The 22,577-nt window shown below is 36.9% G+C and overlaps 1 protein-coding gene across 1 annotated transcript; it reads left to right on the forward strand.

Annotated features, from left to right (window-relative positions):
* LOC109722765 (transcription factor bHLH77-like) lies at nucleotides 299-19,975 on the forward strand. The gene is made up of 7 exons (XM_020250896.1): nucleotides 299-483; nucleotides 600-665; nucleotides 784-852; nucleotides 935-1,006; nucleotides 1,086-1,301; nucleotides 19,253-19,349; nucleotides 19,447-19,975. The coding sequence occupies exons 1-5, from the start codon at nucleotides 397-399 to the stop codon at nucleotides 1,278-1,280; spliced, it is 489 nt and encodes a 162-aa protein (XP_020106485.1). The 5' UTR covers nucleotides 299-396; the 3' UTR covers nucleotides 1,281-1,301; nucleotides 19,253-19,349; nucleotides 19,447-19,975.

Genomic DNA, 22,577 nt, shown 5'->3' on the forward strand with positions numbered 1-22,577 from the left:
TAGTCGTCTGGGATTGAACTTTATTCCCAAAAATAAAGTATTTTGATAATATATATATATATATATATATATATATATATATATATATATATTTTAATGGTGAGTTTGAATCTTTAAGCGTCCGTAGTATCCTTGTATTTGTAAGGCAACACCATAGCCTTGGGACGTCCGGAAAAGTAGAAGCCTCTTTCTTAGAAAGGACCCATTTGAAAACGTACAGTTCTTTCCAAAGACACCATTTTACAATCATTTTAACATAAATCTAATCATCCATTTTGGTGGAAAAAATAAAAAAGCACCGTTAAGTGGCGAAAAAATTATGGAGAATAATTCACCGGATCTATCCCTTTTCCCCCCAAATTGGATTGAAGGTATGATCTCTGTTACCTCCAACCAATGCCTCCGCCCGAGCCGCCGAAGGACTACAATCATGTGCGGGCGCGGCGGGGCCAAGCCACTGATAGCCACAGCCTCGCGGAGAGGGTGAGAGATCTAGGGAGGATTGGGATCCATTTTAGTAGCCCATTTCGATTTCGATCAATCCCTGAAATGCTTGTTTCTCAAATGGATAGTATATACATTCTTGGTAAAAATTGTAGGTGAGGAGAGAGAAGATCAGTGAGAGGATGAAGTTTCTGCAAGATTTGGTCCCGGGCTGCAATAAGGTATTTGGATGTAGTTCTCTCTCACTTAATTCTTCACCTGTTTTCTTAAACAAACTGAAAAAAAAAGTAAAAAATTGTCATTTTGAGTGTTGGTGATTCCCAATTTGTGAATTTACAGGTGACGGAAAAAGCAGTTATGCTTGATGAGATTATCAACTACGTGCAGTCGTTGCAGCGCCAGGTCGAGGTACACGAATTGCTGGAAAATTCGACATTTTTCTTTCAGTAGTAATTCGCGCACTAATCGAACCTAAGCTTTCCGCTTTCAGTTCTTATCGATGAAACTCGCAACAATGAATCCACGCCTCGAGTTTAACATGGACAATATCCTCCCTAAAGATGTGAGTTATTGTTCTTGATTTTAATTATAGAGATTAGGAATTCTGCGGCTTATAACTGGGGTTTTCTTTGCAATTACAGATGCATCAAGAATGCGGAACAATGCCGCCCCCGGTTTATCCACTGGAGGCCGCCCCGACCCAGGCATTTCCTTTTTCTCACCAACCGCAGGGGCACCACCACCCTCTTCAGAGCGTTGTGAACAATGGCGTAGAGATGCCATTGAGCTCCTCGCTCCACCGAAGCCTCAGCATGCCGTTTCCTCCCCTGGACTGATTTGCAGATGCTTCCTCTCAGGTAAGAGAGAAATCGCGCAGGACTAACCATTAAACATTAGCCTCACAAAATTGAGGGGCTCACGACCGAATCTTAAAAGATCAGTCTGATAGGAAACGACCGAATAGTCCTAATGACGACTATAACATAGAAAAGGCAACGCCTTCTCGCTCTTTGGAAGTTGTCATATATTTGAGAAAAGAAGAGTCACCTTATTATTTAGATGCCTCCGGTGTTATACTCTTCGTCATAACAAATCATCAAAAGCTCAACATTTTTCATAAAAAGAGACATACACTATAGAAAATATGATTAGGAGTCTCTTTAATTTGACAAATCTTTAAACTATAGCATTTGAATTGTCCATAATACTCCCTTGCCTCTGAAGCCCTTGAGAAGAATTTTATCTGATCCATTTTTCTAATTACTTCAGTAAGAAAATTAAATAATTTTAAAAAGAATCTGATACAAAATTATGCTTCATCTGAGTTCCTGTGTATACGCTTTTCTCCAAGTAATAGTAAAATGAGAAAACAGGACAAGCCTCATTAACTGATGCTAACACCCATCTGAGAGAATAGAAAAATATATTAATTGAAGGGTTATGCATTACCTTGAGCTTGAAGTTCTTGAACCCATTTCTTTGCGCGTGTAAATGAAGCCTACAACAGTAAACATAATGAGAATTCAGTGTGTAGTTTTCTTAGGTCCAATCTACAAGCAAAATTTGAACAACTAAACAAGAGGATTAAATCATCTTGAGAGAAAGTCTAGCCAGGTTAAATGCTTTCAGAACCATTTGCTAACCCAAATTTCTTCAAACTTTCCAACTTTCGAGAAATCATTACGACAAAAGAGATGGCCAGTTTCATACCGATTCCATCTTAAATTCAAAACATGTAGGATTAACTTTCACAGGCTTCAATAGAACAATTGTGTTGACATTGGCTTTAATCAATAAAATAAAAAATATAAATATTCTTAATATTAATAAATACTATTATTTATATTAGCTCTACAATAGCTCGGCTTGTGCTCGCTCGACTGGGATCGAGCACAAGCCGAGCAAATAATTTACTCGACCTTTTAAATCGAGCACAAGCCGAGCAAATGATTTGCTCGTTCAGCTAGAGCTCGAGTAAAGCTCGGCTTGTACTCGACCGAGCGCTTGTCGCTCGACTTAACGGTGGGGATCGAATCGGTGTGGAAGACACAATAAAACACGTATAATATTAATACTTGTACATATATATATATTATAATGGCATAGTGTGCATATTGTACTTTAAATACCACGAAAACTTACGATGTGTATATACCCGCCTCAAGAGATGATGGATTAACATAACATGGTTCTGTGTTTAACAAGAGGATATCACTATTAGGTTGAATTGGTTATTGTTAATTCAACCACATAAATCTCGATGAGAGTCATCTCGTGATACGAACTATCTTTCGTAAAATCCTATTTCAATATTTATAAACTGGTAAGTATATATCAAATGATAGTAATATAAAATCGAATATATATTATAAATAACAAAAATATATTAAATCTATAATCTTTTATTAACTTATTAATAATCTATAGTTTAATTAAATATTAATTTAAAATCAAGAATCTAAATTCTCGCCATTCTAACCTCACCTGCACACCGATCCCTACGTTTGGCCTGACTAGGTCCCCACACTCTCAAAAGAGTGGAGAGCGAAGTAAAAAACAATCTTGTCCTGACTGAGCTCCGCCTAATAAAAAAAAAATAAAAATCGAGAGTGGATGTCGAGGTAAGCCCCGCCTAGTCCTGCCCTCGCCTAAAAACCACCTAAAAATTGCCTAGCCTTATCTAACTTCCTTCTTTTTCATAAAACGGAGAGCGAAATAAATGAACCGCCTAGTACTATCTAAACCCCGCCTAATATAAAAAGATATAAAAAACAAGGGTGAATAGCAGGGTAAGCCCCGGCTAGCTTTACCCTCGAGGTGGCTGGGCCTAGGTAAACGTAGGGATTCACGCCGTAAAAAATTAGGTTTGGGCTGATGAATATGAAGCCCATGTGCGTTTGCCCTCAGGCTTTGGCTTAGCCCAGTAATTGGAAAAAAAAAAACTAATTTTATATAGCCACCCTAAAAAACCGGCAAGGCAGAGGCGTGAGCAGGAGAGCTATGGTTGAGGATGAAGTGGAAAAAGCGGCGAGGGGGAGAGAGAGAGAGGGAGAGAGAAAGAAGTAGCAGAAGAAGAAGCAGAGAGGGTACCGTAGTTCGCCTCGCCGCTACCGCCTCCTAAGCTTGTATCTCCTGCTGGTCGAGCGGAGGTACAGGTGCCTGCTGTAGGAGTCCCGGAGAGCGGAGGAACTGTTGCTCTAGGCGCAGGAGTTCCATGGTGTGCCTTGCTAGCTTTGGAATTAAAGAGCTAGGAAAACGTGAAGAATCTAGCTGCGGCTAACCCAACAGAATATAGCTAAACCAACCATATCTACTAAACAACCCGCACAAACTAACACTATCCTACTCAACGTCTCCTTGTGAGACCTCGAGCTCAGCAAGTTCCTCTTTTAGTTTCTCTTAGTCCTCTTCTAATTCGATTTGTTCGTCGAAGGAATGGAACAACCGTTGTAGCAACTCCAGAGCAAGGCAAGAGAGAGGAAAAGAGGAAAAATCACTAGCGTTCTAGGAAAGGAAAACAAAAACAATAGACCACGCAAGAACTAGAAGCTGGCAACGTATTTGTTTCCTAACATCGCTCCGTTGTATTTTTTCTACGAACACGCTTAATATCAAAATTCTATCAAAATATTTGAAGATACAGCAACACAACAATCCAGAATAAATGCAAAAGTACCCAAAGTTTAAACGGCAGTTTTTCTTTGTTTACGAACACGCTTTCTCAAAATACTTGAACATTTAATGAGACAACTCCAGAATTATAGTGGTACTCAAAGCTCAAACGGCAGTCTTGATCTTAGTCTGTCGACGATTACCTAAGTCGACTTCCGAAACAAAAGAAAACTTTATAAAGTCATTTTATCTTCATATAATATTGAAACACAAACTCAACTGACACACTTCAGACTACACGAACATCACTTTAAAGTCAAGCTAGGAGATGGAAGGGAACAAAAGATAAATTAAATAATACAGCCTCAGAACGTGACCTAATTACCTATCCCTACAGGTAGATCGGTGGTACATTCGTATAGTTGGATTAATCGTTTCTATCCTTTCGCCGATCGTAACACCAAAGTGACCTACGCGGTATAAGAGTCAAGTAAAAAACATCATATCAGTAAGAACTATTTGTTAACTATACTTGAGGTAATTAACAAAGAGGGTAAAGTAGCATCAAACATCAAGATCAGTAAAGCTCGACCCCTACTGATCACAGGAAATTAAGGAGCGACCAACAAGATCTTAAAAAGAACAACTATCTCACATTAATTTTACTCATGATCTCATGAACCTTTCTTTTTTCCCCACATTAACACATTGACCAAAACAAACTAACTAAAATTTACACTGTTCACAGATACGTGTATACCAGTACGTAAACCGTTATAATCACCACGTTTAGGTGTTACATAGTAATCATACAACCGAAAGTTGAATTAACGTAGCGAGAAATAAAAACAATAATCTAAAATCTTTACTTGGGTCTTCTACTCCGTCTTCTTCTACCACGTTTACAACTAGAACTAAGAGTCGCCTTTCCCTTCACACAACAGAATTTTTGAAGATGTGCAGTCCATTCAAAGAATAAACAACCAAAACCTTGTGACTATCTCGTTAATGTTAATTGGAAGTGGACAATACAGGAACGTCGAAAGAATATAGTTTAACAAAAAAAAAAAACCCCACACTTGATACATACTTGAAAAAAACGACCCGTAAAGGGGGGGAAAAGATAATAACAGAACTCCTTGAAAAGGAACACAACTTTCATATCATAGACTTTGACACCACTGTTTTAAGAGAAACAAAGAATAACTTAACGTCTGATATAAAGAAGGCCAGCAACCTAATCAACTAGGGCTGTTCGAATTTGGACCTCTGAACCAACCACAGTTGTTTCTGTCGATAAACTATGACCTGTGCGAAGGCAGTCTTATACTGAGTTCTCACTTCCGATACCTTCAACTACTTTTTGGTTGTCTTCTAATGTTACTATAACCACCCGAACTTTTCGTCCAGTCACAATGTATAACACGTAATCTAATATATCTAATAACTAGAAGGGTATTTTCACTACAATAAAAAGAGTAGAATCAATTAAATATTAACTTGACACAAGTGTATATCAGATAACACATATAAATAAGATTACTCGCACATTTTATAAAAATCGACTGCTCAACGAATTAGGAAAACGAAAACACGTATGATAAGTCAAGGAAAAAAAAAGACAGGAAAGAATCTAAGTTCTTGAACAACTCCGTTAACACAACGGCTACTGTGTGTTCCTGGCCAAAGTCTCTAATCCTTAAGCAGGTGGATTTCCACACGAAAACATACCTGGAGGACCTTGGCCTTTTTGAAACTACCGGGCACGTACACGTCGCGTCTGTTTACGTTGAAAAGACTTCGATCGACCAGGAGTTGAACAAGTCCACTAATATGTTTGAAGACCTTAGGAAAACAAGAACAGGACAAAGAAACTAAGGGGATCATTCGATACAACGTGTCTGTGTCTATACTCCTATGTCTATGTTGTGATATACCTATACTACTATGTTATTAAGGATTTTGCAGCTCTTATACTATGCGCCCCATATAAACTTATTTTATAATAAAATTTATATAAATTTATATCTTAACCCGACCTCATGATAATTATCATAAACCTAAAAAAACGATATCTCAAAAATTAGGAACCTACTTTTTAACATCCCAATCCTACTATCATTAAGGGATCCTAAATCACCACGAGGGGATCCCAACTCACCCACCGACCAACTTAACATATTAGATTTCCCACCTTAACTAATTTCACATCTAGATTGCCGATTTTTTAGTTATCGTTTTCTCAGGTTTATGATTATTATCATAAGGTCGAGTTGAGTATATACAACTAATATACATTACTATATAACTCTTGTTAGTTCTATAGACCTAATATAAATCCTTGTAGAAGACTATATGTAATCGAACATATTAACAAGATGTAGACCAGTATTTTTTCTTATTAGTTAGCATACTTTATTATTAAGTTTTTCAATGCCGTACTTTAAACTTCATAGGCACGAAGTATCGATTATTCTTAATTGAGATTTTGGAAAGAACACCCGGTTTTATTACACCCATGAGTACACGAATTAACCGATAATAGTGAAAATCAAAGAAATGAAAAAGAAAAACTGATGGAACACAAGGACAGAGAAAAAACTTACATTATAACATTTTTACCGACTCGTTTCTTTAAGAACAAACGAAACATAAACGTTTCATTAAAAAAAAAAGACAACATCGAACAGAGAAAAGAGTTGAGATGCTTCGTACTAGTCTTCTAATAAAGAATTCTTCACAAGTAAGGTAGACTTTCATTTGGAGAGAAAATTATAAAGTAACAGTAAAATTACTTACTTCATTATGTGTACCGTAGATGAACAAACCTAAGTACCAACCTCAGCGCACTGAACATCGATAAGAATGCGACAAAGTGACATACTGTTTTAGGTTGAATCCCATATACAATGTATAGGTACTTGCTTTCGACCTTTGAGTTAAAAGAATATCGTGGGAAATCAAAGTAACGGATCAAAGTAAGGAATACACTACTCTCTAAATAAACCTAACATTGATACGACGTGTCTATACCTATGCCCCTACGCCTATGCTGTGCTATGCCTATACCACTATGCCGTTAAGGATTCAAAAGATCCTATGCTATGCGCTCTATATGAACTTATTTTATAATATAAATTTATATACAACTAATATATATTACTATGTAACTCTTGTTAGTCCTATAAACCTGATATAATTTCTTATATAAAATTATACGTAATTGAACATATTAATAAGATGTATACAAGTATTTTTTTCTATTAGTTAGTATATTTTATTAATATATTTTTTATAGTTTGGTTGATAGTAGGTTGAACTAGTTTACTGTTGTTATCTATGCATCAGCGTGTTTAATCTATTAATCGGTAAGTTATATATACAGACAAAACAATCAAGATATTAATTTAATCATTATTTTTTTATACGATAGGAAAAGCAGCTCGTCGCAGTCTACACATAGTATAAGTCGAGATATCGAAAACAAACGAATTACGATCTAACTGTTTAATCTACTTTCTCTCATTTATAACACACTTCTATCTTGCTCTTATTCGCGGAAGATGGTAAGTTCTCGTTTTTCTATCTCTTTTCCTGTTTAACTTGTTTCTAACTACAAAAAGAGTGAGAAAAGGAAGAAAGGTTATCCAAACCTACACTTGAAAATTTTTTTAAAATTCAAAGCTAGTAAAATCTGGTTTTTTCTTAGACCGGCACAGGGAGGGCATAGGGCGGCATAGGGAGTGCATAGGCTCGGCATAGGCTATAAAAAAATAAAAAATTTTTACGGCCTATGAAGTAAGGGTATAGCCTGTGCATAGCCCACGTATAACCATAGGCTATGCATAGGCTATGCCCATGCCTTCATAGGCACGAAGTATCCTAACATTATAGAACAACAAACGTCGAGATTTTTAACGAGGTTATTTTCTGTTCATAAAAATACAAAATATCATTTAAAACTCACTTTATCCACCAAGAAACCACAAAGTAAAATAGGGAGGAGGGTAATCAAAATATCAAATAGTAAAATCGACGACATTAATGGATGATCGTTACTTAGTACCAGGAGTGACATCTGAGCACAGGATGTTAGCGTGTTGAACGGTCGGTCGCTGTACAAAAGGAATAAACAAACTCCAAAACAACCTGTATTTACTGCATTTACTAAACTATCTCCTATACTCTTTACTTCTCATATTTATTGTTTTACTCTGTTCAACCACTTAGCACCAGCTTCACAACTTGTATACGCCACCGATTATAGTAAGCATCCGGAGAAGATGGGGAGTCGTTCTTTCACAGTTAATACTTCGAATCTTCACGTATTTTAATAACGTAGACGTTCTACTCTTAGGAAAATTTCGATGTTGAGAAGGGAAAAAATTAAAGTTAAGACCAAATTCCAGGTATAATGTTATCATATCTGGTATCTCGAAACGTCAAGTATCAAACTAGTGTTTAATGGATTCAAATAACTGAAGGAAAAATAAGAATTAGAAACAAAGGGTAAATAAGAATAAGAAACAAAAGGTTGGAAAACAAGAACACTAAAGAACACTAAATTAGAGACATCAACCGGGGAGATACCACTTAATGAGTTCTGTTCCACGTTTGTGTAAAGAAATAAGTAGACTCAAGCTGTTTTTAATCTATTTGCCGTTAAATATTAACATTCCCACGGAAAATATCAACATACCCTTTCTTGTATAATCTGTTTTCCATCAAATATTAACATTCCCACGGAAAATATCAACATTCCCTTTCTTGTATTCACTCTCAACGAAATAATTTAAGTACCGTCATTATCAAACTTCGTTACAATTGACGATGACGTGGTATTGTGGTAAGTCGAACAACATATCATCAATAAAGAGAATACTTTATAACACTATTAACCGAAGTTGTTCTGTCGACTCTAAGCTAGTCGATACAACTATTATTACTATTCATTACTAGTATCATCCTACTTTAATAGTTCGACGAATACATCGGTAATCCGGAACTAGTATCATCAGCTTTATAAGGTCATCATACTTTTGGCAAGGTCAGATTATACACTAAATAAAGTTCATATTTATCATATACCAACCAAATAAAACACATTAAATCTTGACTTACTAAAAACTCCCAAGAAGAACGCTAGAAATATATGTAGTTTAAAACGAACATGTCCATCAAGTCAAAACGCACCTTTAAACTGCGATGAAGTATCAAAATACAAAACGTAATAAACAAAAAGAGCCTATCTTTATTATCGACGTACTTGACGGAGGACTTTAAGTTAACCTTCTAAAAGAAAGAGAAAAAAAAAACCAGAGGATGTTCGCGGTGGACGATTCAACTGATTTGGGAAAAAACCGAGTAAGTCTACAAATAACCTCTACCACGTTTTGAACAAGCACTACGGAAAGTCGAACGGTTCCTTTTTCGTGGGACGTAATAAAAGTAACTACTCTAACTACGTTATCCTTGTTTCTCTAAACTGTCCAGACGATTAACGATATAAGAGGAAGGAAATATAGTAGTATACTCAGGACAAAGACTTTACATTACTAAGTTAACAGATTGTCAGATTCGTTGTCATACTGAGTAAAACAGAGTAGAGAAGAAAATGACATTTTACAGATGAACAACAAAAACAGACAACTAATTACGAAGTACGGAACTAAGAGTGTCTTTATGGTGTATTAGCTACAGGAGCTTTTAACCACTTCAATCTAACCGGAAATTCTTAGTTTAGCTAAGACAGTTAACACTTTCTATAATAAGTGAGTAAAGATAGAGTAAACGTGAAACTACGACGAATCGCCAGCGTTGGAAACACCTTGAACGAGTCGTCAAAGCCTAAATGGTCTAATAAACAAAGTAATACGTCATAAGAAGATCTGACTAAATAGGTACGATCAAGGGTCAAAATAGTCGACATATGCCTTGTAAACTGAAGATCGAAGTAGTGTTTACCTGAATTTCCGTTGTGAGAATACACCCATGGACTCCAAGACGTATAACAGAAACACGATTATGTCACGTATACATAAGGTACGTTCTGAACCGATCTTATGGAATGTATGTCGTCTACCTACTATGTAAAATAACTTCTCTTTATGTGTTTCATAAGTACCTCTCTATTTTTGTACGTTGAAAACGTCTGGATGAATTCAAACAGTATCCTGTAACACTACGTTATTTTAATACGGATTGAAGGTGTTACTCAATTACATTCTTTAAATACCGTTGTACGAGGTTTATTCATTTGGTATTTACCGAAGATTTTAAAATCTATATCTCTACATCTTCAACTCAAATAACTAATTTCTTTAGTTCTTCTTACTTAGTAAGAGGAGTACTTTAGCATCAAGAAAAAGTTAATGAGACAGTTCATGTAAATCGTTTAACGTATACTTAGTATTCTACACAACGAGAACAAGTAGCAAGTTAGAAAATTCTTCACTCGTTAGTCAGTCTCTTTGAATGGCAAAAGGAAGATATGGTGAAATTTAACTACAAGGAACTAAGATCTACGGAAAAAGTTAGAAAATGATAAACGTTGAAGTCGACGTTAGAAGAGAACCGAAAGATGTACAAGCGTTAATGAGTTAGAAAACGTATAAAGTACTAACTAATAAGTTATTAAGTCACGTAGACAAATAACCCTTCTTCATAAACCGAATTCTTATAAGAAAAGACAAAAGTAATTCGGTAAAATACGTTAGAGAAATGACCCTTTAACAAAAAGTTCCAGATTTATTCTCTCAAACATCGAGTTTTTTCGACAAATGGATTGCCGATGATGTTTGAGACTACGATTTTGACGAAAGTCGGTAGTAATTGAGGGTAAAACCATTTTACAAGTACTACAAGGAAACGTAAGAAACGTCACTTCATTCACCCCTGTCCCTTCACGTCGCTTGATACAATCTTAATGAATTAGTCGAACTACCGAAATCGTCACTACTGGCCTATTTCCAGTCATGTAATAAAAGAGAGACAATAATACTGATTTACGTACCAACTTCGAAGTACCGACTGAATAGACGGTAAAAACAAACTGGAGAGTTAAAGGACATACAGAGATTTAAGTAGCAGAAAAGTAAACCATCTCGATCAGGGTTGAAAACAGAAGAAATATCTTAAGATACACTTGACTGTGATCTTAAAAGAAAAGGTTAAATCTTTTGTCTCAAACATTACGGTAGATGCCCAACTCTACATAACTTTCTTCGTTGTCTTATAAAAATCACCGAACCAAGCTTATCTTCGATTTGTTTTAGCTTCATTAATTAATGAGTTCATTATCTTCTTTTCTTTGAAGTTCCCTTTTTCTTTTGACCTTTTTTTTGGATACTGAAGGTTTCTCCTTGTCAATAACTTTGAAGATTTTTTCTTTTCTGACCATTCCCCCATCAGTCTCTATCTAACCCATTAGAATGTTAAATATTATTTTAAAAGGGTTTGCTCACTACTAAGAACTATATAAAGATGAAGTCATCAGTTATTGTAATATTTCTGCTCTTTCTAAGAAAGTGTAGAAAACACTTCCGGTAGGTACAAAGCAATAACCGAAAAGACTTCAGATCTTTAGATTAACCCTAGGAGAAAATTTCTTTTGTTTCTGTGGTTTCAACCATCCAGAAAGGAAATCCGTTTCTAAGCTTTCGTTGAGTTCTCTCAAGATCAACGAGGTTCTAGAGAGGGAGATAAGATTCTCCTCTTTATGCTTCCGGGAACTGTCAATCTAATAATCTAAAACAATACTACGGTAGAAGTTCATATGTCAAGTAGTACGAGAGACAACACAGTTACAATTCAAGAAAACGAAATTGAACCTTTCGTTTATTTGGGCACCTGGAGACAGTGGATCTAAATTTAAATCAATTAACCCTACCATCCGACAAAATTCCGTTGTGTGTTCATTAAAAACAACTCTCGACATGTCACACGTAGTTGACGGTTACCAAATCTTAAAAAAACTGTATATACATTTTACAGACTAGGGACTTTACATTTTTTTTTTTTTTTTTAACGCTTTTCTAAATTCAAGACATAAAATTCCTTATATTCACCAAAGATAAAATGAGAGCCTTCCGTACTACTATATCCAAAAATTCTATTTGAACTGTTGACTCATCTTTTACATAACTATCTTTTCTTAGGTGTCCGGCCATTTTAAACTAACAGCTTCTGGGACGACGGGTGAGAACCAATGAAGACTTTGATTAAATTTACCTACTTTATAAAGTCAAGATCAATACGATACTACTGGAAGGATTGAACAAAATGAATTTCCCGAGGTAACTTAAGAAGATTACTTTTATAACAGGAAGTCCTCCCACTAATATCAGTCAGTGACATATGACATCGTCACTATACACTTATGCCACTATACACTTATACACGTACTTGTCTTTCTTTCTTCTATAGACCATTTAACATTCAAGGAACACGTCAACACGTGAACACCAACCGGCAGCCGTGGTTCTAACGATTGATTTAACAGCGGTATATAGGGCTGCCTTGGAGGAACGATGGGGATAATTCCGGCCACGTGATTATAGATTATTAAAGTAATATAATCTTATCGTTTCTCGTGATTACGTAGAACATAAAGATTTATATCACGAATTAACTTTCCTTTTACAAAACCACGCCCGCATTATAGAAAACAATAATCTCCATAATGACAAAATCAATATTCTTACTACGTCAAATGGATCTATTAATAAAATATTATGGAGAAAAACTACCTACTGATCTTAACCGACTAACATTACCTTTTCATACCAAGAATTTAAAAAGTAGATCAATGAAACCTCCTATAGCACAACCATTTAGTTAACTTAACGTTATTGACTTGTTTGGATAGAGTCAAAATTCAAACTTGTGTTCCATTAGATCGTTATCTCTCCTCGTTTTTCCGTCTGTTTCTCTATATCTTCTTAACATTTTCGATAATTTACTTAGGATATCGACTAGTTAAAGATGATCGGCGAATCGGTTTCCTTGGTACTTACGAGGTACAGTAGTTATTGTCGGTCAAGACGAACTTCTGTAACTTAAGGAAATCTGTGTAAAAAACACACAAGAAAAATTCTAAGAAAAATCAGTAGTTTGATGACGAGAACATTCAAATACGCTGTCGACTAGAAAAGACTTCAATTCTCAAGGAACCCCTTAGTTTTAAAATGCATAATAGTACTTATACTTGTTTATTAGATCGTTCATGGGTTAATATGTTTAGTAGTGGAGACTAAAATCACCCTTTTTAGGTTCCTCGTCTCTAGAGTTATCACTAACATTAGTGTGTTGAAAACAGAAGTATAACGTGATAAAAAAAATAAAACTTAAATGAATTTTTTAGAAACCATATCCCGAAAGAAAACCGCTATTTGCCTGCTTCGAAAAACGTTAGTTGATAATCCCGTACAAACCAAGTATTAACCTTATCCTTACTCTTTACTTTAACCTAACGAAACCTTACCCTTTACCTTACTGCTTAATAGGTTTTTATAAACCAAGTAATAACTTTACCTTTAACCTTACTTTTAAATTTTAAAAACTCTCTCCCAAAACTAATTCTCTCTCCTTTCACTACTTCCCTCTCCTCCATCCACAACCACTTTCTCCTAAAACTTATCAAATGAAACCTTACTCGGTTAGGCCCTAAGTTTTAGCCTAACCTAGTATTTACCTAAACCGGTAAGGGTAAGGCCTCACCTTACTCTTAGCCTTAGGCTAAGGATATTTTGTTTGCCGTTGATAGCCTTAGTTACTTAAGGTAAGGCTAAGGTATCAGATTTTATCCACAATCACGATAAGAATAAATAAAATGTAGTAAAAAAAACGAATTGATTTTCTTACAGACCGGCCAGGTGAATTGTCCAATAGCGTCGTTGATTGGCTCGACTGTAAGAACTAGGACGGGATTACTCTAGCCCAGCAAACCTAGCGTTTTAGCTCAAGGGAGTAGGTAGTCTTCTTCGTTCTCGAGCCTAGAACGTCCACGAGAAACCGAATAACAAAAGCCGTTAACATAAAAGAAGTAAATGTTTAAAAGAGACGGTAGTATGCGTGTCGCTGTCAACTGACAAATAAACATTAGAATCTAGGTGAGCTCCTTCTACTTACAGGTAGGACTACAGTTGAAACTTCTCGAGCGAGCAAGTTGACTACTAAAGTTACCCCGTGTTGACTTTCGTCAAACACATCTTCGACCTTACGAACGTGACGCAGCCCTACGCTGACTCCAAAGTGTGAGAAGAAGAATCATCAAATAAAAGAATTAAGTGAATGATTTGGAAGAAGAACGTACGTGGACTGATTAGAAAAGAAACTGAACGTTGATTCGAATTAAATGATACAATAAAAGCGTAGTTTAACGTAATCCTCTGTAAGGAATAATAAAAGATAAACAAACAAGCCTACTCTTGTCTCACCTATTTGTTAGAAGAAAACTGGAGTCCACTGCGTGCTTCTAAAGTTACTTCCTTAGTAGGTTCAAGTTCGGTTCTTCTTCAGGTCGGACGGAATAATGCGCACTACACCAAACACTACACCAAAATATACATAGTCCTGTGTATCTTACTATCTTTGGATCGACTATTACTTCAACCTTGACTTAAAAGACAAACTAGTCACAGGTGTCTGTCCGAGGTGCTTACTGTCTAAATATAGCCAAGTAACATTACATTTCACAATAGTCCCCGGAAGTAAACCTAATACGAAAGATTAAAAGTGTACAACCGAAAAGACCTAACATCAAGTCTTGACTTCACAGGCAACTACAGGTTAAATAGAAGTTGTAAATACAATGAGCGATTTTCTAGTAACAAAACTCACAACATAAATAAAACTTCGAAAGAACTAGAATAAGGTGTTCCATGGCATTGACTACCACCTATAATGATTAAGTAATAGCGCCCGTCTCATTGACTATCAGGCCGCTACTTCAGTCCTCAAACACATCGGTCTCTAACGACGGCAAACCTACATCGCTGCTTGAACCTGAAGACACCTCTGGTACACCGGACATGCACACTAGCCAGAGGGACCCTGCAACTCTAACGCATGCCACACTTGAGGCTGAAACGAGGACTGTTAGCGCTACAGCTCAATACGGCATGTCTGCCATAAGTCACCTTTGTCACCTTTGTTTGTGCGCCATTCAGCTACTATCTCTTAACTCGTCCACTTTAGATTTATGTGCTAGTATCGTGGAGCCACCTTTGTTTATGCGTGGTTCAGCTACTATCTCTTAACTCGTCCACTTTAGATTCATGCCCTAGTACTACTTGTCGTCGACCTTCAGTAAACCATAAACTATTTATGAGGGTTTTCACGTTAACGGATACGTAAAAGTTTATAACATTAGAAACAAGACACTTCATAATTTTCACCGTAGGTTCATAAACAGAACTACTCTAGGTATCCTGGTAAAAAAGATTTTAAGTTAAAATTTCTAAAATGCATTTTAAAATAAGGTAATCTACAATAGGTATTATGAAATTTTGATATATAAGCAGAACGAGTTTGGGTCTTCGAATCAGCCCATATACTGCACACTGCGGGGTGAAAGGTATCGTCAGTAGTTGGTCTCTCAGAACGAAACGAGCGACATATTAGGACTGAGTCAGCTCTGAGTAAAATGTAAAAAGCGATCATTAACTAAGACCTTGGTTGACAATGCGGACTGAAAGGTCTTCTAGTAGGTAGGATCCTGATCGTGCGAATTGAGAGAATTGAAGAATTCGGATTGGTGGCGGTTTTTACGATCGACCTAAAAAATCTTTGAGTGATCGTGATTTGTTACACTCTGAACAGAGCGATCGAAAATTGACTCTCCAATTTTCTCAATCCGTACGATCCTAGTATTATCACAATCTTACCCACTGGGGGACCCTTCACCCCGTGGTGTGTTAGTGGTCGTTTTTAACACACTATTCAGAGCCGACTCGGTCTTAGTATATCGACCGTCTCGTGCCAAGAGACCGACTACTGATAGTGATCATATTGTAATCCAAGAGTATAATTGAGGACAACTTAATCTTTATAAGTAAATTGAGGACAACTTAAGCTTTATAAGTAAATTAAGTATATATTTTCCGCAAAGATATAACATTATGTATAATATTAGGAGAGGAGAGGGATGAGAGAAGAAAAGAAGAAGGGGTTAAGAGTAGCAGACAACGAAAACGAAGCCAAGAACGAACTCTGACAATTCTACTTAGAACGAACTCTGACAATTCTACTTAGGAAGCCAAGAACCAAACTTTACATAGTTTAATCATGGGACACCAAAGTGAAAAAAAGTGAAATCATAGGACACCAAATTTTACATAGTTCAATCATGGGACATCAAAGAGTGAAATAGTGAAATCATGGGATACCAAAATGTGAAATAGTGAAATCATGGATACCAAATATATTTAGTGTCCCATGATTGAACTTTTTTTTTATTGTGTCCCATGATTTCACTATTTTACGTTTTGGTGTCCCATGATTTCACTATTTAACTCTTTTTTGATGTCTCTGACTAAACTATGTAAAATTTGGTATCCCATGATTTCACTATTTAACTCTTTTTTGATGTCTCTGACTAAACTATGTAAAATTTGGTATCCCATGATTTCACTATTTAACTCTTTTTTGATGTCTCTGACTAAACTATGTAAAATTTGGTATCTTATGATTTCACTATTTCACTCTTTGGTGTCCCATGACTAAACTATGTAAAATTTGGTGTCCCATGATTTCACTTTTTTTCACTTTGGTGTCCCCTCTAAAAACTTCAAAAGGGAAAAAAAATAAAATAATGATGAGTTTACTACAACTTTTTTTATATTTTAAACCAAAGATTTATAAAAATTATTGTATTTATTACAAATTATTTCGGCTAGTAGCTAATCCTATAAACTAGTAGTATTTATTTATCAATCATACTATAAAATAGTAACATCTATTTATCATTCATACCTCCCAAGATATCAACTTTATCGTTAAAACATCCATTGTCAGTACTTTAATTTTTCGAAACTTTGAAAGAACATCATCTGCACACTGTGTCACTACGTTATTTTTTTTAATTAGTCTTCGGTTTTAAAATAAAAGATTAAAAACTTTAATAATACAAATAATTCAATGAATCTACAAAAAATTCTAAAAATATCTTATTTAAAAATTTTTAATCCTTAAAAATTTCTACTAACCTATACTAGAAAGAACTAAACTAGATTACATATCCGAAACCACTTCAAATTAACCTGTTACTATTTTTAAATTCTTTGTTTTTCTTTTCTTTTCTCTCTTTTTTTTTTTTCGTTCATGGGTTTATAAAAATTTTTTCAGAGATAAGAATTGTCGAATTGGTGTGGAAACACTAAAACACGTGTGTCGTTAACACTTGTAGTATATATTTTGTAATAGTGTAGTATGCAAACCGTACTTTGAGTTCGATAAAAACTTACGATAGGTGTATATCCTCCTCAAGAGGAGCGGCAGGAAAGCTGAAGAGGCGGAAGCACCGCCACGGAGAGGCGGAAGAGAGCGGGACAACGGACAGGGCAGGCTGTAGGGCAGACGGAAGAGGGCATGAGAGGTGGAAGAGAGCGGGACAACGGACAGGGCAGGCGGCAGGGCAGACCCTCCACCGCAACACAGCAGCCAGCACACCCGGCGCTGAAAAGGAGGTGGCGTGCAAGAGCCGACATGCCGGGCCGCACCGAAGAAGGATGCCAACCTCCAGTCGTACATAATTTATAATAATATCTCGTAATTAATTGCCCTAGCGTCGGGTGGAGCGCACTCCGCACCGCGAGCGGCCGAGAGAGAGCGAGAGAAAAGACGAAATGCAGAGAGCGGGAGAAAAGACGAAATGGATAATAATAATAATAATAATAATATTTATCATCTGCCAAACCGTCGGGGGTATAAAAGGAGACTAAAGGGGACTAAAAACAGGGAACGAAAACTCGCGCCAACAGGACGGCAAGAACGGAACACCACAAGGAAAAAATTCGGGAGAATATGCCCAAACCCGCAGACACCAAGGCTTCCATAAGACCGTGAAAAAGAGGCATAAATAGGCCAATCTATAAAACAAAACACCCACAAATTAAAAATGCGGAAAAAACGAACCGAACGAAAAACTAATGAATAAACTCCGGACTAAATCGATTAAACTACCATTTTGAGACATATCTACGGCTTACAATACACTAAATTAACAACAACTACTACTACTACTCAAAATACACTAAATCAATTCCATCTACGACTTGTAATACACTAAATTAGTTCCGTCTATTTAACACGAAACATAGCAAGTACGCATCCACGTAAAACACTAAACTAAACTAAAGATAAAATAACCAATAACCTTCATCGATACAATATATTTGAAAGCATACCATGGAGGACAAGGTTTAAAACAACAGGTTTAGTTTCTAAATACACGTTAAGGTCAAATAACTACGTATACCATATCTCATTTAGAAACAAAAGAGGACAATAAAAACGATTAATCTGAACCCCTCGTGGAATAAATATCTATGAATAACTAATGATACTAAAGCTTATAGTCCAAGAAGAACCTCTACACCTTTGACCCTTCACATCAGACCAAAACGCGAAACACTTCCCGGTTAAACAGCTTAAGGTCCAAACGATATATGTCCTTAAGGTGTTAGTCCCCGCCCTTATCAAAGAGAAAACTATAAATAGCTAGAAAACTAACACTTAAACATCCTCAGTTGTTATCCGCGCCGTAAAAAGAGTGTCTGTAACCGCCACTTACTACTCTGCCACTTCAAACTCTAAACCCTATGCCGTCCTGTCCTCTCTATGGTATAGAACCGGGGGTACATAATGTCCCCTCGACGACGTCGGCATCAACACATACTGTATTGTTTACGCCAATCATTTTAACTTATNTCAGCATGCCGCTTCCTCCCCTGGACGGATTTGCAGATGCTTCCTCTCAGGTAAGAGAGAAATCGCGCAGGACTAACCATTAAACATTAGCCTCACAAAATTGAGGGGCTCACGACCGAATCTTAAAAGATCAGTCTGATAGGAAACGACCGAATAGTCCTAACGATGACTATAACATAGAAAAGGCAACGCCTTCTCGCTCTTTGGAAGTTGTCTAAAGACTAGGAAAGATCGGCATGCTGACAAAGGGCTGTTTGCTTTTCTTCAGCTTGGGACTTTCTGGGAAGATGACCTGCAGAGTGTTGTGCAGATGGGCTTTGGGCAGACTAAGGAAGCAGCTACTTTTTCCTCTCAGAGCTTGCATGGTAGGTAAATTCGATTTTACGACAGTTAACTTTGAAAGGTAACTTTAGAACCAAAAGTTTAAAACACAACTGATAAGATGCATATATTTTGATGCAGGCACGATGTCGACATCTCGCATGAAGATTGAACTCTAGATCATATATATAAACTATCAAGCATACAAGTGTCCTTTGTATATATAGATATATATATATATATATATATATATCGAGTCGATCGGTCTGAAGCAGCCAGGGGAGCTACAAACTGACAACCGTTGGGTCCGAGCACGATATTCGTGTGAAGAGTTTTCATCAATACCACATTCTACTATTGTCAACGGCGCGAGGGCGATAGCCAGTCGAGTATTCAGTATCATGATGTTCTTTTGTGTTATCATGAGAATGTTGTTATTACTCGTCGATTCAGCAATCTTTTCCTTTCTTTTTTTTTTTTTCCGTCTTATTCGTCGCAATTCTCGCCTTAATCAGAAGTACTTTTCTACTCCCTTGAACTGTGGAGAATCTTCGTTTTTTTTCTCTCTCTCTGAAAACAGCTGTGTATGTAGGGGACCAATATTGTTGAAGTCACATTTATATCTCATTGCTGAATTTGTTGTCACAAAAGTCCTGTTTTTGCTGCAGTACAACTTAGTTTCTGCCTATTTGAGCTGTAGTCAACAATTTTACAGAATCTCCAACCTCTTTCTTTTCTTTTTTTTTTTAAATTTTTTTTTTTGCTTCCTTGTATACACATCTTAAATCCAACTAACCTTAGAAAATGTACCATAACAACCCCATTTCTTTATTCTCCCAAAGCTGGCATAGGAGACAGGCACTTTTAGGAGGAGCATAGAATCAAAATGGCCAGGTTGGAAAATTTTGAGCTTGATGAGGATCAATCAGCAAACAAATTCAATAGAGATGATGTCCAAAATGATAAGGCTTTACAGTTCATAGGAGGAGGTAATGGGCAGAGAAAGAGAGAGAATTGGGTCTAGAGATGTCAACGGGTCGGATTCGGGGCGGATTTTTAAAAACCCGAACCCGAACCCGAAAATTTAAACCCGAAACAATTATTTCTTTTTTCAATATTTCAAAATATATTATATTAAACCTAAATTTTTAAAATACAAATTCAAATATAACATCAAATTTTTATATATATATTATATATAATACAAAATAAATTCGGGTTCGGGTCGGGTTTGGGTTCGGGTCGGGTACAATCAAAATCCATATCCGAATCCATATCCGTCGGGTTTCTATTTTTGATATCCATATCCGAATCCATATCCATATCCATCGGATATATCCGTTTCATTCGGGTTCGGGTTCGGATAAAATTTCGGGTATCCATACCCATTGACATCCCTAATTGGGTCCCAGAGTGGATTGATTCCTCTCCCTACATAGAAAAGGATATCTTATTTGTTCAGAAAATACTCTCTTTGCTGAGAAAAAATTAACTGTAAAAGTGTGTGGAGCTTTGTACAGTGACAGTACATGTCCTTTTTATTTATCCCATAATAAGAAGCTAAAAGCTGTGGAAGGTTGTGTGTCATTTTCCGAATGTTGCCCGCTTGTTTAGAGAAGCATCATTGGGTGCTTTCCCCTGCTTGATTGGGACACTGCTACTGCACCTAATCATCAGTTTGTGTCTTCTTCTCTTCTTTTTCTTCTTTTATCTCGCTTAAAACCCAAGTTTTTATCGATCTTTAGATCGAATTGTACGACGTCTCCTCATCATCGTCCTCACCCTCTTTCAATCACTTGCTCAGTGGTCTGGTCCCCCTCGATACTCTTAACCTTTGTATTCCGTCGCAATCTTACACTTCTGATCCAAAAGATTGCGATGTAAGTTCGAATTACTCGACGTCTCTGCATCGTCCTCAACTTGTAAGGAAATTGTAGCAATCCTCACCCTTTTCATGAAATTCCTCATTTGAATTCGATGGAAGTGCCCAAATAGTCGCGATATAAGTTATCTGAAAGCTAACCGGCTGTTAGGTATGGTTGTGTTAGTACCAATAAAGAAACGCCACGTGGAGAGCCGGCGCACGACTCAGCCAGGGGTTCCAAAGCTGGGGTTAAATGATATTTGGTGCGTCGGGAGCAAAGAATAAATCACAGGATAACCTCAAGCGGTTTTAACGGTTGGGATCGGCTTGTAGTGGCCCACGAAATTAGGAAAGTGGCCGATCGTGTACATAACCGAATAACAATGTGCGGAGTATAAATAGGCGAGTAATTTCTGGAAGAGAGGTCTTTTTTTCCAGCGAACAGAAGACCACTTTTCAATTTCTACGCATTTTTCTTGTATTTTTAGAAGTAGTCTACTTGTAATCTTTTTCTTCTCCGCATTTACTGTCTTTCTTAGGAGCAATCTTTAAGTTAGATTTTCAGAGTCCGTATGCCTCACAGGCACACTCTCTTTTGTACAAGTTTTTAAGTTAAGTTTGAATATATGAAGGCATTCAGCTCTTCAGCCGACCGAAATATCTGTGCAGTCCGTACATTCGGCTCATTCAGTCGAACCGATTCTACAATAGAGGGTTTCGAACTCGGCTGATCCGATCGCTCATCAGCCGAATCGCTTGATCCAGTCGAAGGGCGCAAACTTCGAGGATCACTACGTGAGGCCGTATTAAACCCCTACACGCTTCCCTAGGGAGATCTTCGATCGGGTCAGCGGTTGAAGAATTTGGCTCGCAGCAGGCTTGCATTCATCTTCCGAACCTAACTGAAACGTCAGCGACCGAACTACGAAATAAATTAAGCCAGGTTTGCAATAACCTGATCGAAACTATCTCAAATCGACGATAAGAAACAAGACCAGGAGCCCGATTCGTGACCGTTTTTGGTGTTCATGAATTCAGGAGTAAGCCCGATTGGGACCGTGACATGCGCAGCTAACTCGGTTCGACAAAGTTAGATCTTTCGGATGGAATGTAGACCTTTCACCTTTCATGCTGGCCCAACTTTTGGGGGGGAAACAGTCAGGCATGATTGGATTGCTCCTCTTAAGGATGTCTTAAAAGTCTTCTATTCACTCATTGATTGAAAACCCTTGTATTGTCACCCTAGCATGCATTATACACAGCCTGGTTAGGTATCATTTGCTTCACCAACCATCTTAACTTACTGCAAATCTCAGTGCATTTACACTTGCTTGGTTTGCAGCACTTCTTTTAGTTTCCAATAGTTTCCACTAGTATAGGGTTAGGAATTGAAAATTCATAGGAATCT

Source organism: Ananas comosus, linkage group 17 (assembly GCF_001540865.1).
Source record: "Ananas comosus cultivar F153 linkage group 17, ASM154086v1, whole genome shotgun sequence".
NCBI lineage: Eukaryota > Viridiplantae > Streptophyta > Magnoliopsida > Poales > Bromeliaceae > Ananas > Ananas comosus.